Genomic DNA, 25,450 nt, shown 5'->3' with positions numbered 1-25,450 from the left:
AACATACAGTAATGCCAATTTTATTAAGTGGAGAGACATGGATACAGGTTCTATGAATATGAACTACGGAGAATTGTATTCTGAAATCGCATTGGTCAAGTTTGGCTGATCATTACCATGACTCAAAATGGAGAAACATACGGAAGGTCAAGGGCAAAAAGCAATGAACCACAGAGGAGGAAAGAATAAGTAATCCAAGATTCCTGTCACACCAATTGGACAGCTGGCTTAGCAGGATGATGTCACAAAGGGTTCTGGTAAAGTGTATGAGAATCTGATTGGTGTTCGGTCTCCTTTTCGTTTGACTTTGTTCTTCCCTCTCTACTCAGCGTGTGCCCTGTGTGGAAGTGTCTTCAGCTGCGTTTGTGTGTCTGTGCAGACTAACCTGAGATGTGAGGCGAGCACAGTTGTGTGTGACACTGTGTGTGGTGCATCGCGTTTAATAAGCATTGCGTATCAGGCGGTTTGGTGGGTTAGCGAAGGCTTTAGAGAGCCCATGCTGGAGCAGCATGCCTGCGTCGCTCTGCTCCTCCTCCTGATGGTGGTGCAGAGCGTGGCAGCAGATGAAGATCCCAAGAAGAGTGTATTTGCTTGTGGACATCCAGGAATACCAGGAGATCCTGGCCACAATGGCTTGCCGGGACGAGATGGCCGGGATGGGTTTAAAGGTGAAAAGGGAGACAGAGGTAAGATCAGAGAGGTTTTTGAGTATCTTTGTTTTTGTTGATTCTGCACACTTGTCATCTACTTGCATGCATTCAGTTGATGTTCTCGCAAAATTGTTTTAATTTTCTAATTTGTTAATAGGTGAAATGGGTGCCAGTGGACCAAAGGGATTGGATGGATCCAAAGGAGACAAGGGGGACATTGGTAAGGATACTTGAAAAGGCAGATCAATGACATCACTGAAAGTTGATCTGTCATGTGACGTGAACATGTATTTCTAGTTACTCTTCAGGTGTTCTACCTCAGTTATCGTCTCGGTAACCACAAAATGAATTAATGTGATTTGCAGGTACAGAAGGTGTAGTCGGACCTAAAGGCAGGCGGGGAGAGAATGGAGAAAGGGGGCTTCCAGGTAAGATGGGCCCCCAGGGTGTCACGGGGCCTTTGGGTCTGAAGGGCCCCAAGGGGGAGCTTGGATTACTAGGACCCCCAGGGCTCAAGGGAGATGTGGGGCCTATAGGGCCAGAGGGCCCAAAGGGGGAAACCGGATATCAGGGGGACCGAGGTATCCCGGGGCCCATAGGACCTCCAGGACGACCTGGTCCCAAAGGAGATTTTGGCCCGCCAGGCAACAAAGGCAGCATAGGCTATCGGGGGGATAGAGGGTCAAGGGGAGAATCCGGAGAGAAGGGTGAAAAGGGGGACACATTCGTTCTCCCCAAAAGCGCCTTTTCCGTCGGTCTCACCGAACAATCCAAACTCCCACCGGCCAATGCACCCATCCGGTTCGACAAAATCCTCTACAACCGGCAGAATCACTACGACCCCAAAACGGGCCGGTTCACTTGCGCAGAGGCCGGGGCCTACTACTTCACCTATCACATCACCGTGTTCTCCCGCAACGTGAAGGTGGCCCTGGTGAAGAACGGCGCAAAGGTCATCCACACCACGGACAACTACCAGAGCAGCGAAGACCAGGCTTCTGGGGGCACTGTGTTACACCTGGAGGTGGGGGACAAGGTGTGGCTGCAGGTGGCTGGGGGTGAGCTCTTCAACGGGCTGTTCGCCGATGAGGATGATGACACCACCTTCTCTGGGTTCCTGATCTTTGGTGCCTGATGGAGGACATTGCTCAATAGGATGGTTGACTTTGCAGGCCGTTATTGAAGATGTTTGGTCATGTGTATGTGATGGCATTTGTGATTTCTTTTTTTGTGATTCAAATCTGTGTTTATTTGTGGCATTTAATGCTAGAGCGATTGAATAGACTCTAATTCTGTGTTATGTCTGAAATTATTAGCTTTTTATTGTTTTCACAAAAATCTTGTGATTTGATATACTGTTGCCTGTTTTACAGCTCTATTGTGTTATTAAACAACTGAAATTAAACATTTTGGGGGCAAAGTTCTGTGTAGTTCTTTTCCCAGTCTTTCATTTTCTATTTATAGACCTGATGAATGTGCCAGACAGAATATTTTTTTAAAGGCGTAAAATATTTACTTGAACTTCCAAGTAAGGGAAGATGGAATATGATTATGACATAGGTATGAGGAAAAACGTCTATTTTACCATTCTTCTCAACAACTGGAAGATCCTGTCTAGATAATCTATCAAACAAATCCGGATAAAGTACGAGGAAACTCTTGTCGTCGGCATCATCCTTCATTGCAGTGCTGTTTTTTTTCTCTCAATGGACCACATCCCACTGTAGGCGTGGTTTACTCTACGTGGTCACATTTATATGCGTCTTGATTGGTTAACGTCTGTATGGTCGTGTTGCGGTCAAAAACTCAAACCATCCTTTCAGACAGGCTGCTATTCCATGGCTCCGCCTACAAGCAATCACTGCAACAAGTGCACCGATGATGCTAGCGCTTCTCAAGTCGCCTTGGTCTTGGTCTGAAAGAATTGAGCACTAGAGTGCTACTCATGAGCCTCAACGGATTTCTGCTATCTTTGTGAAAATTGGCAAGATTTTATTCATCAAATTGCATTGTCAAATCGGATGGTATTCTTTATTGGAATCGTTCAATATACGAGTTTTCAGATAAGTACTATAAGGGACGAACTTTTGAGTCAGATTGCTAGTGCTTGCGCTAGCCAACGTCACTTTGCAAGGAGCAAGTTAGCCGTTTATCTCAAAACAATATGTTGCAAGAGTTTGTACAGCAGCAGCAAGCTAGCCACCCACTTCCGACATGTTTCCCCATGTAACTATATATTGTAAGACTCGACGGACCTTTGGACCTCCAAGTAGCTCAGCCTTTTCGGTCAGGTTGCCGATGGCTAACCTACTAAAACAGCTGCTCGGTCGTTGATGTAAAATACCTCGGTACTACTGCGGTATAACCGGACAACCTCGTCGACTATGAGGAGGGTAAGAAAAAAAGTTTATAAACATGCACGCAAGCTGCTGTTTTTCACGTGATTCAAGATTGAAATCGGCTGATGGTTGTTGACTGAGTCGGTCGTTACATTCCATCAATTATCAGTCTCTATTTAATCGGTGTGATTTGTGTTGTAACTGACTTTTCAGCTTGCGTTGTCTTGAACGGGCTGTAGAGGGGGGTTATTGTGGTGCATTATAGCCATGGTTGTTATGGTGATGTTGGAGATGCCAGGCAGCGTAGTGCCTCTCATTAGACTAGGTGATGAAGGGGGTGGGTACTGGGGCAACTACAAAGTAAGAGGTTTATGGCGAAATCTAGTTAATTAAATGAACAAATAAATAAGCATTATTTACTTCCACATACTTGCCGGGCTTATTTGACAGGGTTACATTGCATAATCGCTTTAGCATCTAAGCTTCATCTAAACCTCAACCTTTTTACACATAAAAAAGTACCATGTTTAAAAAAGAATGCCTGTCACCGAAGTAAAACAAAACTTGCACGATTCAGTCGTCAGAACGCACACGAGATGGAACGGACAGTTTTTACTGACCAACCAAACCAGGGTGCATTTGTTCAAGTCCACTGTAAAACGCAGCTACTACAAATTGGCCTATCCTTGCTATTGAACGTTAGGAATTGTAATGGAACTTTTGTGGGTGACCCGAGGAAAGTGTTAAAGCTGGAGGTATGTGTATGTAAAATCCAACTCAAAAGGAAGGTTGTGTAGATATTTCTATCCCTATAGGCTACAAAGTAAGAACCTCCGGACAACTTCATATTTTGTAGGGCTGCGTTGATAGGTAGCCTAATAACCTGCTTGCCACATACAATATGGGCTGTTTGTAACGCCTTTGAGCTTGTGGTTGGATTTGATATTTCATTAGATATTTGCTGATCATGATTGAAAAACATTGTTTTGTTTATTTAACAAATATTTGACCGTCTAATAAGTGGCAGTTGGGTTTTGGCCCCTCTAAGGTAGGTGCTCTGTGTGGTTTTAAGTTTCTAGGTGCTAGATTTTCTATGACAAACCACAGGAGATCAGGTTAGTTATTTAGTCGAAGAGTGAGTGGTTGACACTCCCAGATCCTTTGCTGTACCTGGCTTCCCACGTTAAAGGGGGCGTGTTCTCCATATCTGCACTCTCTCATTGGTCCAAAAAAAAGAGGAAGTGGGTCAATACAAGATATGAGATTTCATCAGACAGATCGCAGGGCAAGCCTACTGTTAGAGCCCTAACCTGAGGAAGACACAGAGAAGCTTCCCTAATCCCTTGAAACATGAGACCTGGACCACCGTATGATATCATAGGAGGCAGATTATATTGGTACCAAAAATGGGCAGTGTATTAATTACATAATTATATTTCAGTCATTTCCATCAGTTGTCTCATCTTTCCCCACCACAGATTAGACTTCATTACACCATTCAGAGTATCATAGTTTAAGTTTATTTTGCTGAATAGTACTCTGTGATTATCTTAAAGATGAAACCAGTGCTTTGCAGACTAGCAAAGCCCTCGTAATCAGATTAGTATTGGGAGACAAGAGGAACACACACACACTCTTTACTGAAACACAGTGGCTGGACAGTAAAGTAGTGCAAGTCTCTTTCAGTATTTCCTCAGAGAAACTGAACTTAGAGACAAACACAAATTACACACTCGCATACAGAACATGTTTCCAACATGGAAGCGCAATGTTTACTTGACTTTTAGATCATTTGGCTCAGCATGCCCGTTGAGTTCTCTTCACTGTTGTTGTAGCTTAACTAGCTTGCAAGCGAGCAGGGTTCAAACTCTCAGACAAGAAGGCTACAGCCAGCTGAGGAAGGCCAGCTGGACTGCTGTAGGGTTATTTGTCTCTTTTCTGAACTTATTAAGAAATTGGAAAATTGCAGAATAAAGCCTGTAGTCCACCCGCAATATTTCTGTCTCGCCGTAATTAGCATGAGCCTGGGGCACGCTGTGCCTCACTGGAGGTGAATTGGGGGCAGGAGTTCACTAATGGTTGTGTGGTGTTTATGGCACTAGTATAAAACTTCCAGCCCAAAAGGAATGTAGTAGATGCTAGAGAGTGCCTTTCTCCTTGTTCCTCCTGCGTGAAGTTTATGGGAGAGGATATCCTTGTCTAGTGTGTGTGTGTGTGAGGGGGGGGAGGTAGAGGAACCCCCCCCACCACCACGTTCATGTTTTGGTTCCAGTTTAATACATGGTGTGTGTGTGTGTGTGTGTTTTGGTTCCAGTTTAATACATGTTGTGTGTGTGTGAACAGCCATCCTCTCTGGGAGTCTAATCTGAGGCTGGCTCCAGCTGGCACTTGCGTGGGGGGGCTCGTCCTGAGCGCTTAATGAACTCTGGAGAAGCAGAGGTCCCACATGGAGGAGCCGCCGCTTAGCAAGCAGCCTCAGAAACACTGAGCTTGAGAAACACTGAAACACTGAGCCTGAAAAACACTGAGCCTGAGAAACACTGAAACACTGAGCCTGAAAAACACTGAGCTTGAGAAACACTGAAACACTGAGCCTGAAAAACACTGAGCCTGAAAAACACTGAGCCTGAGAAACACTGAAACACTGAGCCTGAAAAACACTGAGCCTGAGAAACACTGAAACACTGAGCCTGAAAAACACTGAGCCTGAGAAACACTGAAACACTGATCCTCAGAAACACTGATCCTGAGAAACACTGATCCTCAGAAACACTGAGCCTGAAAAACACTGAAACACAGAACCGCAGAAACACCGGGCCGGGGGCCTCTCCGTAAACAGTGGAGGAAGGAGGTCGGACGACTATCTTAATTCTCGTCAGTAAAAGTGAATCTCTTAGGTTATCTTTAGTGCAGTGTTGTTTAGCCTTAAGCCCAAACCACACATGCGGAAAGGAGCATTTGCAACAGTGCAAAATATTTATTCGAATACCGTTGTTTTAGAGTGGGCAAAGAACACAGATCTGAAAGCCAGTGACTTCAACTCAATTTATGAGGCTGTGACTTGATGCGTTGAGTCGAGGTCTCCTGGATTCAATATCCAGCCTACGTGACACTCCTATGAAATGGGATCGCTCCCTCACCTGTGTGATCTGGACCTGCCAAGTGTTGCAGATGCTAACTGGGCTGTGACTGCTGGCGTCAGTGGGCATAGGGGTCCTGTGTGGATGGCAGAGCCAGATAAGGTGGGGATTATATTAGATAGGGTTTGTCAAAAACAAAAATACAAAATAGAGGCTGTGTGAGGATCTAGATATCGGCTTTTCATCTGATTGGAAGTCAGCCTAAAGTAGATCTCACCCTGATCTCATTCCAAAATATCAAGCATGTTCAAGAGAAGAGGCTGGATATAAAATCGTCAAAACCTGGGGCTGGAAACAGGCTTAGCTGGTAGCCTACGCCTCAACATATCTGAGTTGTGTTTACAAGTGTCAGAGTGGGTGCCTGGCTGCTCTCTGTTTTATGTTTGGAGTGAGACTGAATGAATGAGTGAGTTGGTTTAGCTAAGAGGAGCAGCCCAAGAGAAGAATCAGGCCTGAGATAGTCCATCTGGTGAAGGGGGTATATCAACAAACTCCATCAGAGGCAAAGCGAGAGGCCTGCTAGGGGGGGAAAAGTGAGAGTGACTAGTAACTGTACGATTCCCTTTGATGTTGCTCAATTAAAAGATATGGTCTTGCCAGGGTGACTCACTGATCAGGGAGAGAGGGGGAGGAGAGACTGAGAGACAGAGGTTCAGATCTGGGATCCAAGGAGAGCCTCTGAGAGGTTAGGGTTGTCAGCTGGAGAACAGGATGTTCTGCGGCTCAGTTCCCCTTGAGGTGGAGGACGTAGGTGGAGGGCGTCTGGACCGTTCACCCATCTCCTTCCCGCTCACCTCTCCCATCGGCCCACTCCGGAGGAAAGCGGCCAATTTGTTGCATTAATCACAATGGATTAGCGATTCTCATTGCTTAGTCATGCCCGCAAAGCTTCTCATCAAAGAGTGTTCTGCATTAACTGCTGTTCTCCTTCCTCACAGCCCGCTCAGTCTCCTCCCCACCCGGGCCTTACTCTCCAGGGGAGGAGAGAAAACATACTGCCCTGGAAAACATGCACATAGCTCTCTCTGTTTCTCTCTCTCTCTCTGATTCTCTCTGTTTCTCTCTCTCTGTTTCTCTCTCTCTCTCTGATTCTCTCTTTCTCTCTCTCTGTTTCTCTCTCTCTCTCTCTGTTTCTCTCTCTCTGTTTCTCTCTCTCTCTGTTTCTCTCTGTTTCTCTCTCTCTCTCTCTCTCTCTCTCTCTCTGTCTCTCTCTCTCCTGTCTCTCTCCTCTCGGAGAAACCTAGGCTGCACTCCCACACACTCTGCATACTTCCTATGTCTCCGTCTGTTGCTCACACATACTGTACACACACACACGGATACACAGGCCCTCCGACACACTCTTAAGCACACACTGTAATTGTTCCCGCACAAAAGGGAGTCAACACTGAGCAGCTACTGACTCAACGTAAACACAGTGATTCTGAAAAGCGTTTCTTGGGAACGTTCACTTTTCACATGCCTGTTAAGGGAAGAATGCATAGCATTATCGCTGTGACAAATGATCTCCCCCGCACTGTTTCTCACACTACTTGTGTCTGATCAGCAGCTGTGTGTGATGGCATGTTCTCTGAATTTCAGAATGATGACACGGCAAGAATGACGTAGATTTCTCGCATACTGAACTGCACTGGAAAGGAGGGCTTTTAGGGAGGGAGTTTCATTTCTCGTAGAATCACAGGAGCTACTTCCACTAGCACGTCTCCATCTTGAACATAGAAAAGTATTTTCTTGTCCCTTTCTCAGTTTTCCAGCATCAACTCTCCTGCTGTTGTTTTAAAGCAATACACCTTGTGGTCTTTCCACCATCATCCATCTAGACAATGGGCACCACCGGTAGCCTGACCGTTTTCTCTTTTCTCAGGCAGGACAGAAGGATGGAGCCTTGTCCAACAGTGAGGATTCCCTCTCCTGCCTCCCCTCCTCCATAGCTGACCCAGACTTCCAGCTCCCAGGCCTGGTCCGTCCCCTCAGTGACATCTACCCTCTCCAAGGACACGTGGAGCAGACCCCGCCCCCGTCCCGACTGCCCGCGCGCGGGGCTGATGTGCAGCGGCTGAACCCTGAGCCACACAGGATCAACGGGCTGAGCAGGATGAATGGGCTGAACAGTACTGCCTGGCCCGGGCCTGTCACAGGCCACCCTGAAGCCAAGCCCTACAGCTCCAGGATCATGAAGCTCTTCTCGAGCCAGAGGAAGAGCACCCTCTCTGGGCAGAGCCGGGCTCCTGAGATGCCCTCCTCCCTTCAGGGCACCCACGGCAGCAGTGGGACCCAGGACTGGCCGGGCCTGCTTGCCCCGGGGGTCTTGGGCTCCTTCAAGAAGCTCCGCTCCTCAGTTCTCCAGGGCATTCAGAACCGAGGGACAGCCAATCAGGATGGACAATCTGCCCCGGAAGCCCGCCAAGACAGGGTCAATGGCGTTGTTTCGACCAATTGTTACGCAGGGCAGGAGAATGGCGCCAATCAAGTAGCCTCGCAGTTTGTTGCGATAAGTCCCTATGGCTCAGAGAATGAGGAGGAGGAAGAGGAGGAGGAGGAAGGAGGGTTGCAGAGGAACACGCGTTTCTCCCAGAGTATCCGGCGAGCGTACGGAGCAGGACGCATCCTGCTGCTCGACACGGGACAGGGGAAACAGCTGGGGAGTTTGGACCGGGGCGTCACGACCAATCAGAAGCCGACCCTGGGGTCGGGATCAGAGGCCAACCTCCACTCAGAGGAGGGCGGGAACGCGAACAGGAACATTCTGAGCAGACTGAGCAAAAGCGCTGACAACCTGCACCTCTTCAAGAGCCAGCTGAGACGCAAGGCCACCTCTCCCTCGCCCCCTCTCCCTACCTCACCCACCTCCCCTACCTCGCCCGCCCCTCCCTCGCCCTGGCCAGGCTCCCCAGGGCCCCCCGGGGCCGACTGTCCCCCAGGCGATGAGGGGCCAGCCGGCTCCCCGTACCTGGAGGAGAGGGGCCGCTGGAGGAGTCCCCTGAGGGCCAAGGGCCACATGCTGAAACTGGTGGGCAGCATGACGGACCTCACCGTCCGCCGCAGAACCAGCCCCTCCCCCAGCCCCTCCCCCACTTCCCCCCTGTCGCCGCTCAGCCGTCTCCACGACGACTACTCCCGCCGCACCCCGTGCCTTCCCGCCGGCGACCGCCTGCGCCGGCCGTCTCCTGGCAGGACCCGACCGGACAAACGGCCGCCGTCCACCGTCAGCCTGGACCACACGCCCAGCGTACACCCTCCCCCTCCAGAAGACGCTGCCTCGCTGCCACACCCCCAGCCCCAGGACGACACCACCTTCCTGCACCAGGTCCTCATCAGCCCAGTCCCCACGGAAGCTGGGAGAGGACCAGACCTCACCTCGGGCTTCCCTACTCTGGATCAACCCATAGTGTCCCCCTCTCCCCCGAGCGCCCAGGCCCAGGGAGCTTCCCTGGGGGAGGAGAGCCCCCCTCAGGAGGGCCTGGGAGAGGGGCGGGGAGCGGGGCGCCATGCCCCTCCAGCCCTCCGGGGGCGGCCCTGCGGCGACCAGGAGGAGAGCACGTCACAAGCTGATGAGGTAAGAGAAGAAGTGGGTATCTAGGTGGATGCCTACTCTAAAGGCTTGAAGCTGTGGTTAGCCAACACTAGGTCTCTGGCATCAGGGGTCACATAAACGGGGATTGAAGGGAGGCTTCTGATGAGTTCTGGGTTAGAACTGAAGGTCATGTACAGAAGCTTGTAACAGCAAGGGCATTGGAAATAAACCAATCTTAATCTTATCAATGAATGTAGTAAGATTTAAAACAAATTGTCCTCATAAAACCCATTGGCATTGACCCTTGCTTTGGAAATGGAACACCGTGGCACAGATAGCAGCGGTGTATGAAGTGGTTTTGCATTGAGATTCCCGACCTAAACATATTGACCTGATTAAATGGAACAATTCCAGCTGCTGGAGCCACAACCCTATGACTCGTGCCGTTGGTCCAGTCATCGCCTGCTGTGTCATTCCAATAAACACAGCGGGCGATTGGTTACGCCTGCTGTCCGTCAAACCCAACAACCCATCTGGTTGGTCCAATGCCTCCTGCTCGTTTGTCAGTGTGTATTTGCAGCGGCTCCCTTGTGAGTGATTTATTGACGCCCACATCCAGGTCACATGGAGACGATCACATGGAGAGGGCGGCTGTGAAGCAATGTGGAGGGAGCAGGCAGAGTTAACCATTAGCCACTGTTTATGGTTAATGTCCCATTGCACAAGCGATGGAGCTCCCATAGCTATGGCTGGGTGGGTGTCAGCCACCCGTAAGCAGTGTTGGCCTCCCTCCACTCTATCCTGCCCCACCCTCCCTCCCCCTCTAACCTGCCCCACCCACCCTCCCTCCCCCTCTAACCTGCCCCACCCACCCTCCCTCCCCCTCTAACCTGCCCCACCCTCCCTCCCTCCCCCTCTAACCTGCCCCACCCTCCCTCCCCCTCCACTCTAACCTGCCCCACCCTCCCTCCCTCCCCCTCTAACCTGCCCCTCCCCCTCTAACCTGCCCCACCCTCCCTCCCTCCCCCTCTAACCTCCCTCCGTCCCTCCCTCCCCCTCCCTCCTTGGGCAGTAGTCCACCTGACCAAAGTCCATCCAGCCAGCCAGCCTGCAGGTCTGGGAGAGCAGACTATCAGACTCAGGAAGGCAGCAGAGACGGGACAGACACCCGGTCTGGTGGGGTCAGAGAGGGGGGTCAGAGAGGGACAGGGCTGAGGAGAGACGCTGTTTCTGGTGTACCTGTGTGGAAAAGTGACACAACGGGAGATGGAGACCCGGGGGCAGAAAAACTTCTTTATTTAAAGAGGACGAGGAGAACAAGGCTTTTTGGTCAAAGGCCTGTGTTTGTTTGAGAGTGTGTGTGTTGCAATGGTGCTTCTCCATTGTGTTCCTTTCCAGTGTATATGGAGCAGGTCAGACCCAGACCCAGATGAACCGAATGTAAGTAAACAAAACCACTTGAGACAGTGGTTTAGCAGTTGCGTATTAACTTGTTGATTGAGTTACAGGTAACAGTTAAGTGAATGGTTGTGTGTTATAGCTCTCGTTGCTCCCGTGTCGCAAAGCTGTAGGTCACAAATCTCCACTGTAATCCTTGAAATCAGTGCTGTGTTTTATCAAACAAACACACACTACATTTCAAAGTCAAATTGGTTCTAAGAAAATGGCGCCTAACCATGAGTAGGATTTATGACACGTCGAACTAACACCCAGCTCTGTTTTTGATTAACAGAACCTGCCCTTTACTAAAATTCAACCTTTTCTACTGGCCCTTTTTTATCTCCCTGAGGAAGATACGGCTTCCTGTAAGTCTTACAGTTGTCTCTTAGTGACCCCCCCTAACGTTCTGTCTCCCTTTTAACCCAAGACTACGCGAGCCCTCCAGCAGAGGGAAGCCCTACTTCAGGACGAGTCCTCTCCTCCTGCTAACGGCTTCCCAGAATCCCCCACATCATCCGAGGCAGCAGGCGCCACGGAAACGATCGCAGCCACGGAAACGCCCGCAGCCACGGAAACACCCGCAGCCACGGAAACGCCCGCAGCCACGGAAACGCCGTCCTCTTCGTCTGTCAATCCCAAAAGGAGGGCGGGGCGAACAAGGCCTCGGCCAATCTCCGACTACGGCCAGCTGGTATCCAGGAAGTACTCCATTCCTGAGGAGGAGGCGGAACTGCATCTTGAGGAGAGGACTACAAATGGAACAGCCAGACAGGACTACAAAAGCAATGGCGGAGCCATGCAGATGGAGGGCCCGGAGGGATTCAACATGAACGGGGATGTCCAGAGAGGGAGGAGACGGCCCATGTCTGTGATTGGAGGAGTTGACATGTTTTGTCCGCCCGGTGCCGAGGAGAGAGAGGACAGGCTCCCCTCGGTAAGACTCCCCTTTCATTGTCTTGTTCTCTGGGATGGACATAACGTCCCGGAAAGCCTTCTGTGATTACGTTTTCCTCCTGAGTTTCAGCTGTTAGATCCGTGTCAGGCCCTCTGGACAGTGTACTCTCTATAACCCCAAAGTATAATAGGTCAAATATTGCTTGTGGGGCTTGTTATGCTTACGGTCCAATATTACTCCGTTTTGTTTTGTATAACTGTAAAAACATTCCCACACTGTCGCCCCCCCCCCAGCCCCTGTCCCGGCCCCCAGTCCCCTCCCACCAGGTTCCCCCCTACAGGGCAGTGTCTGCCAGGTTCCGCCCCTCCACCTTCTCCCAGAGCACCCCCATCGGACTGGACCGCCTGGGAAGACGCAAGCTGCACAGAGTCCTGAGCGGTGAGGGGGAGAGGGACTAGGGCGCGAGAGGGGGAACAAACGCCTTGAAGAGTTTGTGTCTGTGTGTTTGTGGGAGAGGCAGGGACCTTTGAAGAGTATGTCGAGTGAGGGGGTTTGGGAGAGTAAGTGTGTGTGTGTTTTTAGAAGACTTATTCTGTTTTTTCGTATGCTTTTTTTTTTCTTCAAACTGAAGCCTCCGAGTGAGCCTGATGGTATAAGTGAGAGAGGCGTGTCACTGACTTGTAGTCATCCTGTGTCTCTGTTCACAGAGGGAGGCCATGAGGCTGTGCTGGACGACAGCGTGAGCGAAGAAGACGGGAGCTTGGACGAGCTCACAGACGTCTCTCCCTATCTTCAGTCTGGGGTGGAACTGTCCGCTCTAAATGAGGTATGTACATGTGTCAAGGGGTGTGTGTGTGTGTGTGTGTGTGTGTGTGTGTGTCAAGGGGTGTGTGTGTGTGTGTGTGTTGTCAAGGGGTGTGTGTGTGTGTGTGTGTGTGTCAAGGGGTGTGTGTGTGTGTGTCAAGGGGTGTGTGTGTGTGTGTGTGTGTCAAGGGGTGTGTGTGTGTGTGTGTGTGTGTCAAGGGGTGTGGGTGTAATGGAGGTTGCGTGTTGTGAATCACTTTTCTCTGAATTTCATCCCAGATTTTAAAAAAAGTAGGACATGGGCACTGTGTTCCCCTAAAAACATGTTTGCCTGATTAAGTTCCAGTTTTGGACATGACATTTGCCCAGGGCGTGAGATAGTGTGATCTGCTTCAGAATGTTCCTGATCTCAGAGCCCCAGTGCAGATGTCGTCTTGTAGAACATGAACTTTTCCAAGTGTGTAATCGCAAATATTTTCTACCCGTGTCTGTCTGTGTGTGTGTGTGTGTGTGTGTCAGTGGATTGGCTTGGGCATTGCTGTGTATGCGGAGGCGCTGTGGGACCATGTGACCATGGAGGAGCAGGAGCTGGCCTTCAAGGCTGGGGATGTGATCCGCGTGCTGGATGTCTCCCACCAGGACTGGTGGTGGGGTATGGGAGGAGACCGCGAGGCCTGGTTCCCCTCCTGCTTTGTCAGGGTAAGTGGACCAGTCCGATCCCCCATGTCCAATTGATGTTTACCCAACACTGCAGCACCAAAAAAGTCTTGTCAACTGGCCCAGCTCCAGACACGCTCCCCTATAGAGTGTGTGTCCATGAAGCGGTGAAGGTTTTGGCTGGTTTCTGGGGCAACTGATGTTGATTGACAGCTGGGTCTTAGTTAGGGCAGGCTGGCGTAACCATGGTGAGGTCAGTTGATTGGCGGGTGGGTGACTGGTATAATTGCTGTGTTGGTGACTTTGTGTGTGGACAGGATCTGACTGTTTGGTTCAGGACTCAGTAAAACAGGATGTAAACTTCATAAATTGAGTATCTTATAAATTGACATTTATATGTCTGAATGTTTGGTGTTGGATGGTAATATAATATTGGGCTTTGACAGGCTGTGAATCTAATGTGTGCTGACTGCGTGTGTGTGTGTGACAGGTGCGTGTAAACCAGGAGGAGGACTCTGGCGGAGAGTGTGTGGAGAACACAGTGGATGTGGACCCTGTCCCCAGAGACACACACAGCACCCAGCACAGGGAGCAGATGAGGACCAACGTCATCAAAGAGATTATGAACACAGAGCGCATCTACATCAAACACCTTCGAGACATCTGCGAGGTGAGGTCACCACCACCACCACCACCACCCTGACTTGGAATTAGTTCTGTTCAATCCTAACCTTTCTATTATCTAAAGTTCATACTCTTACTGGCTTGTTGGCGCCCTCTCCTGGTATCATGTTCACATTGCCGACACTCATGTATCTGGGTCCCGGCGTGCGCTTGTAGGGTTACATTCGCCAGTGTCGGAAACACCCGAGCATGTTCACCGAGCCACAGCTGAAGACCATCTTCAGCAACATCGAGGACATTTACAAATTCCAGAGGCAGTTCCTCAAAGACCTGGAGAAGAAATACAACAAGGAGGAGCCCCATCTGAGTGAGATAGGAGCCTGTTTCCTCCTCCAGGTACCTGGACGCACCACTGATCGCAGAGGTTAACCAAGCTGGTAACATTCCCAGCCACCCATTAAATGAAATCTCTAAGGCCCACTGCCTCCCCCGCCCTCTGTGTCTCAGGGAGAAGGCTTCTCCATCTACTCCGAGTACTGTAACACCCACCCAGCTGCATCCGGTGAGCTTCACCGCCTCATGAAGCTGGGCCGCTACAAGCACTTTTTCGAGGCGTGCCGTCTCCTCCAGCAGATGATTGACATTTCCATCGCTGGCTTCCTGCTCACGCCCGTCCAGAAGATCTGCAAGTACCCCCTGCAGCTCGGAGAGCTGCTCAAATACACCCCCAAAGACCACAGGTAAGGCCTGGGCCACCCCGTCCACATGTCCGTTTTCGGCATACGTTCATGCTTAAAACGACAAACTCTTTCCTTTCGTTATTTATCCTTCTTCAATCATGATAAAGCAAAATAAAAACATCTGTTTCGTTGGTGTGCTTGGTAACGTTGCTGCTCGCAGCGACCACAGCGGAGTGAGCGACGCGTACGAGGCGATGAAGAACGTGGCGAGCCTCATCAACGAGAGCAAGAGGAGGCTGGAGAGCGTCGACGCCATCGCTCACTGGCAGGTGGCCATCCTTCACTGGGAGGTCATTATAACCCTTTAAACTTGTACATAACCCAGGCTATGTTGGCCACAGGAACAGAATAATGTTTTGGGGATTTTATAATCACTTGTGTACAACACCATGCTAAGCACTTTAGGAACCGGAATACAAAGACTGTGTGGTGAATTTGAGGATTTGGACGAGGATTAGGAAGGATGGATAGGGCCTGAGCTGTGGAGGAACTTGACGTGTCGTCTTTGTTGGCGGCCTGACAGGGAGCTGACATCCTGGAGCGCAGCTCGGAGCTGATCCACTCGGGGGAGCTGACCCGCGTGGTGCGGCAGGGCAAGACGCAGCAGCGCAGCTTCTTCCTGTTCGACCACCAGCTGGTGTTCTGCAAGAAGGACGTGCTGAGGCGCGACCTGCTGCACTACCGCGGCCGGCTGGACATGGACCAGACGGAGGTGGTGGAGCTGCCCGACGGCAGAGACCCGGACCTGGGCCTGAACCTGCGGAACGCCCTGCGCCTCCGACACGCCGCCACCCTGGAGAGTCTGGGCCTGCTGTGCTGCAGGAAGGCCCAGGACAAGCAGAGGTGGCTGCAGGCCTTTGCCAGGGAGAGACACAGGGTCAAGGAGGACCAGGAGATGGGTGAGAGAGGAGGGAGAGGAAAGGAGGTTTAGGGGGATGAGGTAGGGGGAAAGGGGGTATGGTTGGGAGAAGCAGGTGATACGATGGGGTAAATTGGGCAGAGCTGAATTGTGATTCTTTTTTGTCTTGACAGGTATGAAGATTAGCGAAGCGCAGAGGAAACAGGCGATCTTCAATGCGAGAAAATCCAAAAAGGGGAAAATGAAGTGTAAGTTTAACCAGTGTTTGTAGAAAAAGCTTTACAGTGCATTTGTTTCAGTTACTGTCCATTTGTCTTTAAAAATATATAGTTCTTATTTTTCTTTGGTCAGTCTTTCCTCATATTTTATGTTCATTTTCATATTCTAGCAATTGGCTACTCTGGTTCCATCCCGCCCCACCAACAATCCCTGCACCCGATCCATCAACGACATGTTACCGTGCCAACCAGTGTGCCTCAACAACAGGTGTTCACGTTGGCTGAGCCCAAGCGGAAGACATCACACCTGTGGTACACCTTCACCCGCAACGCCTTTTTCAAGAAATAAAGACCCTGCAAAACTCTCTTCCTGATTCTGACTGAGATCCAACCACATCCATCACATCCATCTGTTATACAGAGGGGAACGAGGGGGAGTGTACCTGACGCAGTCTGAAGATGGACGAAAGTTAATGTTATTGTTTCACGTGACATGAAGAGTTTCAAAGGGGGAGAACTTTTCCGTCTCGAAACAGTTTGACAAAGTTGATGAGTAGCTTGATGAGGAACCTGCTCAAAAGAACATTGTTTTGATCTCGTGGCTCCTAGAAATCTCACCCACCCAACAGGTCAAGTGGAAAGGTACCGCCTACAGCTCCCTGTGCCTCTCCAACGAGGCCCTGAATGTTCCGACCACACCTGCAATCGTCCCAGATCCATATATATTTCAGGAATGTGAAAGTTTTGTTTTTAAATGCTGTGTCTGTGTGCCTATACATGTGCTTGTCATCTCTCTTTGTGTCTGTCAGTGTGTTGTGCCTGTTATTTGGGAGTGACACACCCAAAAGTGTTAAAATTCAGACCGTTTAGCTGGTTTGATGAAGATGCTGCTTAGTCTCGAGATTCCTTCCTCCCTTTATTTCCAGCAGATGCCATTTTTTATTTATTTTTTTCTTGATAACGCCAACGGTATACATTCATCTTTTTAATTGAGTCCTTATGACCTTGGTTTTAGTTATTTCTCTAAGGCTGGCCCCTTTTTGAGTTCGAGCATGTTGTGACGGTTTGAATGTCAGTGCTAAGCACGGTCACGGGACAGTCTGCTCTTCGTGCTCTCTCACACACTAACCCTGTTAACACTGTAAATAAACTGTTGTACAAAAGTACCAAATACAAATGGTTTCCTTTATAATAATTAGTTGGGTACCTATATTGTCTCTCATACATATTTATAATTCTGTATTATAATTTAAGAGCCCGAATTTGGGCTTCAATTCTTTTGATTTGAATTTGTAGGATGTGGATTTCTAAAACATCATGACGCGTGCGTTCCAGAGTCTCAGAAAAGTGTCATTTTCTCATAGAAAATGTTTTCAATGGCTCTGGTGCTTTCTAACTAGTACCCGAGCTACACTCGCCTGTGCGGATGGATCTAGTTACGCACACACACCTGGTACCTGAACCCTGGAAGTAAAGTGTCCTAGACCATTTCAACGCTGCACACGCTGTCTCTTCGCATTTTCCATATAAGACAATGAAAACAGCAAGGGTCAATCTGAATCGGAGGATTAGATGATATAAATACGTCCGGTGGTGTCCCTGTGTCTGTCATGGGGACAGAGCGCGAGGACACCGAGCTGACGAACAGCGATGTATCTCAGTCGGACACTGCTAGTGTGAGTAGGGTCAATATACTCCGCAATGCTGACATTCTTTAAAATGTGTTTTTAAGTATTGTGTACTTTCCAAAGTCTGATTATGTGGGTAAACGAAATGATCACGCAACTGGTGAAGGAGTAGCCTAATGCTTTGTAACTAAATTACGCCATGCATTATTTTATTTATTTATTATTGTACCTGAATTTACTTTGTTTTCTAAGACATGAAAATAGTAATGTATTTAAATCAGTAAAACGTATTAATGTTCGGTTTTTCGAATAGAACATTCCACTTAGGATGAGATAAGGACGCGACTGAATAATTTACGGCCAGGGAAACTCAATAAGCAAGCGAACGGTGGCAGCTTCGAAGCTGAACTGACCAGTGACTATATGATCGACTGCTCTTTTAAGATAACATCTTCCACTTTATATTGATTAAACCCAGTATACTTTCCATTCCCTTGACCTAGTTGTGATTACTTGTAAATTCCTTTTCCAACCGACATCCTATGAGTAGGCTAAAACCTAACGGTCTCTAGTCTGCATCTGATATCCATTTTGCCACCCAAGTCTTTGTGCAATCCAGTTGGAGCCAAGGATAGTTTGCCTTTTGACCTTGTACCTGTAACATAAACCTTTGCTTCACCTTCCATGAGCCGACTTCAAAAATAATTGAACAGAAACGTGCTGCTTGCAGGACAGTTCAGTTAATGTATTTATCACAAATGACCATAAATTCATTATAAAATCTGTTTCTCACATTAAATAGCTTGGAGCTCAAACATATATACAATTAGAAGCTGTTTCACTCTGTGGCCTGAGTTGTCAATGTCATCCATCCATACATCCATTACTTCCTTCTGTCCTTGACGCTTCAGGTTGCGGATGTGTCGGTGGAACTGGCCACGGTGGACCACACTCTGCAGAGGATCTGTAAGAGGTACAACCAGCGCAGACGGAGGCCCAGGACAGCCAGAAAACCCCGGAAGCCCAGGCAGCTGTGGCATACCTGGAACCTCCAGTACCTGGCTATCATCATCACCGCGGTGGTGTTTGTGGTGATGATCATCATGTGGTCCCTGCTCTGGGTCTTCATATGTACGTACACACACACACACACACACACACACACACACACACACACACTTTCCAACAAGACCAAACCCTTTCATCTTATTAGGATGTCTGTTGAACTGGCTGCCGTCTTCTTCAAATAATCCTTCTTCAAAGTCACAAACTAAAATGTAACAACTCTTGTTTTGTTGTGACCCCAGTTCGCAGGGAGAGTAACAGCAGTGTGTATTTTGCCGGAATGTTTCGGGTTGCCAACGTGGAATTTATACCAGAGTACCGCCACGCGGAATCCCATGAGTTTGTCTCAATGGCCAGCAAGATACAGCATGTGGTAAGTGAATGAGGAGCTCATACTGCGTGTGCGCACACACACACACACACACACACCTGACCACTGCTCATGCTCAACCTGGAGGAACTAAAAACTTGGAGATCAATGATAAAAAACAAAAGCAATGATTACTGTAGTTTGAGAAGGCCTCCTTCTACTGGCCTGTGCTGATGTGCTGTGACATCCACCAGGTGGGCAGTGTGTACAGGACCTCCTCAGTGTCCACACTCTACCGTCAGGCTCTCATATCAGACCTCAGGTACAACCAACCATAGATATAAACACCACATGCCTCGTCCGCGTTGCCGGACAACGGAGTTTAGAACGTTCGCACATGGCGGCCATCTTGCTACAGTGAACTCGCTCATCCATAGCATTGTGTTGATGCTACATGTACTTTTTAAATGACCATAACTAGCTCAATTTTCAACCGATTTTTAAACGGTTTGGTTTGTTATCAACGTCAGAGATGTCGATATGCCACTGCATACTTCTATTCAATAAACTAAACATAATTATTCATAAGTATGCAGTGGCATAACGACATCTCTGACGTTGATAACAAACCAAACCGTTTAAAAGTCGGTTGAAAATTGAGCAGGTTATGGTCATTTAAAATGACCATGTAGCATCAACCCAATGTTATGGGTGAGGAAGTTGACCGTAGCAAGATGGCCGTCATGTGCGAACGTTCTCGACTCCGCCGTAAGACATCTAGTGTTTATATATATATCTATGCAACCAACATCCACTGATGAAACCACGACGAACCAACAAAAGAGTGGGCCGTGGCAGGTTGCAACATGCTGTCGCCTCGTTTTGCCCACTCCAAATGTGTCTCCCTCTCCCCAGTAACAACAATAAGGGGGGCGTCCTGGTGTATTTCTGGATGGTGTTTGTGGTTCCCCGTCTGAAGACCCCCGCGGTGTGTGAGGAGTGTGTTGGGGCCATCCTCAGGGACTCTGTACACACCAGCATGCAGAACAGGTCGTCCGTAGGCTACCTGATGAGCCTACCGGTCGACATCGACTCCATCCTTGTCAACGGTGCGTGAGGACGCGTGCTCGTGTGTTCTCACCACCACCGTGTGTCGTCATGCCACCTCATTCGACTAAATCATGACTTGTCTCCCCGACAGCCGCTCTGCGTTCGGATTATTCATCCACTGCAGCAGGTAGATTTTCCTCGTGACTGCTGCGCATCCGCAACTTAACACGTCTCATTTTTAAGAATACAAAGAAACGATTATACATGTCAAAGAATAATGAGCGACAGATAGGAATGTGATCCTGTCCCGGGGGTTCAGTGTGCGTGTAGATCTCAGATGGTCCCCATCTCTCCCCCCCCCACCCCCGTCCTGCCAGGCTCCCAGTGTGTGGACAAGCTGTATGCCAACCTGGGGGGTCAGAGGGTGCCCCTGAACGTGTACTCGTCCTGGGGGGGTCTGAGCTGCCACGTCAAGCTGACCTCGGCCCCCAGCTCACTCATCCGCCTCACCATCACCTTCCTCCTCATTGAGCCCAGCGACTGCGAGAGCGACTCCCTCACTGTGTACGACGCCCTGCTGCCCATGAGGGGGCGCACTCTCCACAGGTGAGAGGTGTGTGTGTGTGTGTGTGTGCGTGTGTGTGTGTGTGCGTGTGTGCGTGCGTGTGTGTGTGTGTGTGGGACACGGGACTGAGTGTACTGTTCACAGGTGAGAGGTGTGTGTGTGCGTGTGTGCGTGTGTGTGTGTGTGTGTGTGTAGGTGTAGGACAGGGGACTGAGTGTACTGTTCACAGGTGAGTGTGTACAGTATGTAGAGTATCCCGCCTCGAGACAGTTTGGCCTTTCTGTCTCAGGGAAGCCTCTTTGGTCTAATGGACTGTGCGGTTGTTAGGCTGCTTGTTTAAACTGTGCAGTGTCTTGTACGAGTCCATTCACTGTCCATCATCTGTAATCGCTGCTGCTTCTGAATGCTGCCCTGTGTGGGTGTTCCTAGGCTGTGTGAGCAGCTGTCCACACCCATCTCCCTGGTGTCCTCCTCAAACGTCATGCTGCTGTCCTTCAGGATGACCGCAGGAAACAAGAACTTCAGAGGATACTTCGAAGCTATCGAAGGAGAAGGTACGACACGTTATAAAACCTACAGAGGAAACGCCTTCATTTATATTCCCTGTGTGTGTGTGTTTTAATAGGTCATGTGAGTAGGTCTGTGTGTGGTTCACCGTGTTTCTCGTGGTGTTTCGCGGCCCCTTTCAGAGTGTGTGTCTCACATTGAGACAGATCTAGAGCCGGGCTCAACGGGCCCCATCTTCAGCCCCTTCTACCCCAGCCTGCTCCCCCCTCAGTCCTCCTGCATCTGGAGGTTTCAGGTAGCACACATTCCTCAAGTCATACACGGCTTTCCTAGCTACTCAACCAAACAGGAGGACGCTCACACACACACACACACACGTATAAATCTTCAAAGCAGTTAGTTAGAGTGTTCACATGGGGGTGTTTCAAAATCCTGAATTTTTCGGTGTTTTCTATACTTTTGACCTTGACTTGCGTTGTTAGACTCCAAACGGGGCTCTGGGCGTGGCTTTGCAATTTGAGAACTACGAACTGAACCAGAAGGACCTGAAGGCCTGTGAGCATGGCTGGTGGAAGGTCAACGAGAACCTGTGAGTTGGTGCGCGTGCGTGTGCGTGTGTGTGTGTGTGTGTGTGGAGTGTCTGTGGAGTGTCGGTACACGTGTATATGTCCTCATGCTAGCGGTATTCAGTGCGTACCTGTCTACTATAAAAGGAGAGATCACCTAGCTGGCCTGTACGTGATTTCATCTGACGTCGTCCCTTAGTTTCTGTGGCAGCTACGTAGGTCACTCTACAGTGTTCCGCATCGCCTACCCTGCGTCGGAGGTGGAGTTCCTCTGCAGCTCCCGCACCTCCGCCCAGCCCTTCCAGGCCCAGTACAGCAGCTACAACATCAGCCAGCGTGAGGCCTCACTCTCTGTTACATTCCCTCCACCCTCATTACTCTGTTGTTTTTTTTGTTTTTTTAACTCTCATTCCTCAACCCTCCCCTGTGTTACTCTGTCCACCCCCCGACTCCCCTCCTGGCTCCCAGCCTGCCCGGAGAGGTCCTTCCTGTGCTCCACAGGACTGTGTGTGGAGAAGAGCCGGCGCTGCGACGGCTTGAACGACTGCCAGGATGAGAGCGACGAGGTTTTCTGCTGTGCGTAACCGTATAGGAGGAGTTTTAATGACCTGGAGATCCAGTGATGAGTCGTTCTCCGTCAGCTCTTCTGTGACTGAATCTGGGTTTTTATGTTTTTGTTTTGTTTTTTTTCTAATGAAATGTTTGGAGGATTAATGCTTATACGATGATTTGTCTTTCAGCCAGTCCTTTAAAGAACTGTGGGGGCACCAGCCCTGTGCACCCTCTCTATGTGTGCAACGGGGAGAAAGACTGCATAGATGGCAGGGATGAAACCAACTGCACTCTGGGTACGTTTCAACAAAATCCATTCCTCCTATTCCGTGTGTGTGTGTGGTTGCATTTCTGTACATAACAAGACGTGTGTGTGTGTTTTTTCTCTCTGGTGTGTCATAGAGACCAGCTGCTCTGAGATCCGCTACAGGTGTGCCAGTGGTTCCTGCATACTGAAGAAGAACGCCAGGTGTGACGGACTCTCTGACTGTCTGGACAACAGCGACGAGAACAACTGTGGTGGGTCCTTGTCCATATCTCACCACATGCATCTACCTCCATTAAACTATTCCAAAGTGTTCTGCCATAGTTAAGAGTTTGCTTACTTCAACCGTGATCTGTTTTCTGGGAAACTAAATTGCCCCCATGTGTGCGTATGCGCGTGCGTGGGTTAGAGGAGTATACTGTGGTTTCAGTCTGTCCTGGCTGGGACTCAGTGACCTGTGTAGCTGGTTTGACCCTTCAGGAATGGCCGTCTGTGGTTGCTGTTATTATGACATGGTCAGAGTGCTGTGGGAGAATGCCAGGCTTTGATCATGGTCTGATAATTTTAATAAGTCTAGAGCTAACCTGTCTTTCAAAGTTGTGACTCAGCACTGCTAGTGCACATGCACAAAGTATAGCCTACACACACACACTCACGCTCAGATATATAAACACACACACTATATACGAGGGAGTCAGGTGGCTGAGCAGTTAGGGAATCGGGATAGTAATCAGAAGGTTTCCGGATCAATTCCCGGTCGTGCCAAATTACATTGTGTCCTTGGGCACTTCACCCTACTTGCCTCGGGGGAATGTCCCTGTCCTTACTGTAAGTCGCTCTGGATAAGAGTGTCTGCTAAATGACGAAATGTAAATGTATACAGGCTATTCATATTTATACAGATGAAGGACAATAATTAACATGTTGTGACACAGACGTGATGTTTGTGCACCTTAGACTGTGGATTCCCTTCACCTGTGAAGAGACTGGTCTCGACCTCTGGTCAAGAGAGGGTGGTGGGCGGAGTCAATGCTCTGGAAGGGGAGTGGCCATGGCAGGTCAGCCTTCACTTTGCTGGTCACTTGTACTGCGGTGCCTCAATCCTGTCGTCTGATTGGCTCATCTCAGCTGCCCACTGTTTCGGCAAGGACAGGTTAGCTTACCAGAAATGTTGCACTTGACAGATCTTGGCCGCGTTTCCCAGATTTGTTAAGATGCTCTTAACGCTAAGAGCTTCTTAGGAACGTTCTAAGAACGCTTCTTGAGGAATCTGGGAAACGCGGCCCTTGACATTCTACATTCAACCACATTGTGTGGAAAAAACCCCCAGAAACAAATAATCTTTATCTTGACACTGTGACCTCCCTCACATGTAAGGGTGTGTTGTCCCTGACCTTTGACCTCTGACCCTGCCAGGCTGTCCGAACTGCGCCAGTGGAGCGTCTACATAGGCATGTTGACGCAGGGCAGCGCCAGGCACGTAGCAGAGATCCGGCGCATCGTAGTGCATGAGTACTACAACGCCGCCACGTTTGACTACGACATCTCCCTCGTGCAACTGAAGAAGCCCTGGCCGCCCTCCCTCGCCCCCCTGGTCCAGCCGGTCTGCCTGCCCGCCCCCTCCCAGACCCTCACCAAGGCCCACCGATGTTGGGTCACCGGCTGGGGTCATCGCTCTGAGGACGGTGAGACACACAAAGGCTGAGAAATACTAATTGTATAAAAAAAAGACATTCAAATACTGTTATAAAAACAGACATTCAGATACTGTTATATCTGAATGTCTTTTTTATTTATTTTTTATTCCACTAATATCTTGATTCGAAAGAATTTCTGAGAGACCGTCTTTCTTCTTTCCACTCCCCAAGTTCAAATCCTTTCTCGTCTCGCCTCAGACAAGGTCCTGCCGTCGGTGTTGCAGAAGGCGGAGGTGTCTGTGCTGAGCCAGGGAGACTGTAAGAGGAGCTACGGCCCAGTCTCTCCCCGCATGCTGTGTGCCGGGGTTCCCTCTGGGGAGCAGGATGCCTGTCGGGTGAGAGTGCAGCCACGGTGCCTCAGTAGTGGGGACTTCACCTCAGAAGACATTGATACTCAGCATAGGCACTTCAATTCAATAAGCCTGTAATGATAACAGAGTATATTTTCACCTTTTTTATTTAAAAATCTTCATGACAAATGTAAACAAAGTACCATGTCAAGGAAAGTCCCAACCACTAGGCCTAGCCGTCCCTGTGTCGATATTCTTTAAGCAGATGTGCATGTAGTGTGTCTATGGGTGTTATTTACGTTGTGCCTTGCTCCGCCTCCAGGGGGACTCGGGGGGCCCTCTCTCCTGCAGGGCCCCCGGGGGCCGCTGGTTCTTAATGGGCATCGTGAGTTGGGGTGCGGGGTGTGGAAGACCCAACCTGCCAGGTGTCTACACCCGGGTCAGCAAGTTTACCTCCTGGATTCAGAGCTACGTCACCTGACCCAGACACACGCGTTTTGTCCCCATGAACTAGTGCTTTACCTGGTGTTCATCATTTTTTAAGTGGTAACAATCTTGTGTTATATTGCACTGGCTCACTACAGACAATTGGATGACAGTTTTGTTCCAAGTACGGTACCAGTTTCTGTGTAAACAAAACATCAATGGGTAACTATTTTGTTATTACTGCTTTTACCCTGTAATCGTCAAATATATAACAACATCCAAGAGTTCGAGGATGCCTCTGTCATTTCTACAATTGTTTAGTCAGATCAGTTCAACATTAAAAGTCTGTGAAAAAAAGAGATTAACTTGTTTGTTCTTCATCAAATTATACCATCTCTTTAATCTAAATTACCTCTCCCTGCGTCATGTAAGATCCAGTCAACAAACAATGTGTTTAATACTATTCAGCTAATTTGTTTTAATACACAACTGTATTAGTAAAGTTATAACTTAACCAATTATTTACTCATAACTTTACTAATAACTAATAGTAAATGATCACATATCTTATCACAAAGAGTATATTCATGTTGTTACATTTCTGTCTTATCTGGCTAGATTTAGTGTCTTGTGTAGAGAATCGATCTGC

At 49.2% G+C, this 25,450-nt stretch overlaps 3 protein-coding genes across 4 annotated transcripts; all 3 read left to right on the top strand.

Annotated features, from left to right (window-relative positions):
• The first annotated feature begins 355 nt into the window (after nucleotides 1–355).
• Nucleotides 356–2,058, top strand: c1qtnf9 (C1q and TNF related 9). The gene is made up of 3 exons (XM_084703099.1): nucleotides 356–686; nucleotides 808–870; nucleotides 1,016–2,058. The coding sequence occupies exons 1-3, from the start codon at nucleotides 497–499 to the stop codon at nucleotides 1,783–1,785; spliced, it is 1,023 nt and encodes a 340-aa protein (XP_084559225.1). The 5' UTR covers nucleotides 356–496; the 3' UTR covers nucleotides 1,786–2,058.
• A 435-nt stretch (nucleotides 2,059–2,493) lies between these two features.
• Nucleotides 2,494–17,057, top strand: spata13 (spermatogenesis associated 13). Of its 2 annotated transcripts, XM_084703226.1 has the most exons (14): nucleotides 2,494–3,043; nucleotides 7,994–9,685; nucleotides 11,042–11,083; nucleotides 11,511–12,017; nucleotides 12,272–12,416; nucleotides 12,686–12,804; nucleotides 13,302–13,481; nucleotides 13,930–14,109; nucleotides 14,280–14,459; nucleotides 14,571–14,803; nucleotides 14,964–15,093; nucleotides 15,327–15,702; nucleotides 15,836–15,910; nucleotides 16,051–17,057. In XM_084703226.1, exons 1-14 carry the CDS (start codon nucleotides 3,035–3,037, stop codon nucleotides 16,227–16,229), a joined length of 4,047 nt encoding a protein of 1,348 aa, XP_084559352.1. In that variant the 5' UTR covers nucleotides 2,494–3,034; the 3' UTR covers nucleotides 16,230–17,057. The 2 variants fall into 2 exon arrangements, with proteins under 2 accessions (XP_084559352.1, XP_084559353.1); XM_084703227.1 differs by lacking the exon at nucleotides 11,042–11,083 and having other exon boundaries at nucleotides 2,495–3,043.
• A 137-nt stretch (nucleotides 17,058–17,194) lies between these two features.
• Nucleotides 17,195–25,122, top strand: tmprss7 (transmembrane serine protease 7). The gene is made up of 18 exons (XM_084703228.1): nucleotides 17,195–17,556; nucleotides 18,420–18,639; nucleotides 18,816–18,946; nucleotides 19,138–19,205; nucleotides 19,799–19,992; nucleotides 20,085–20,120; nucleotides 20,311–20,539; nucleotides 20,928–21,052; nucleotides 21,188–21,300; nucleotides 21,488–21,594; nucleotides 21,771–21,907; nucleotides 22,040–22,147; nucleotides 22,312–22,419; nucleotides 22,526–22,642; nucleotides 23,346–23,541; nucleotides 23,805–24,073; nucleotides 24,284–24,420; nucleotides 24,698–25,122. The coding sequence occupies exons 1-18, from the start codon at nucleotides 17,491–17,493 to the stop codon at nucleotides 24,854–24,856; spliced, it is 2,520 nt and encodes an 839-aa protein (XP_084559354.1). The 5' UTR covers nucleotides 17,195–17,490; the 3' UTR covers nucleotides 24,857–25,122.
• The last annotated feature ends 328 nt before the right edge of the window (nucleotides 25,123–25,450 follow it).

Source organism: Hypomesus nipponensis, chromosome 8 (genome assembly GCF_054491055.1).
Source record: "Hypomesus nipponensis isolate SF chromosome 8, ASM5449105v1, whole genome shotgun sequence".
Lineage (NCBI taxonomy): Eukaryota > Metazoa > Chordata > Actinopteri > Osmeriformes > Osmeridae > Hypomesus > Hypomesus nipponensis.
This window is presented reverse-complemented; position numbering and strand designations above follow the sequence as displayed.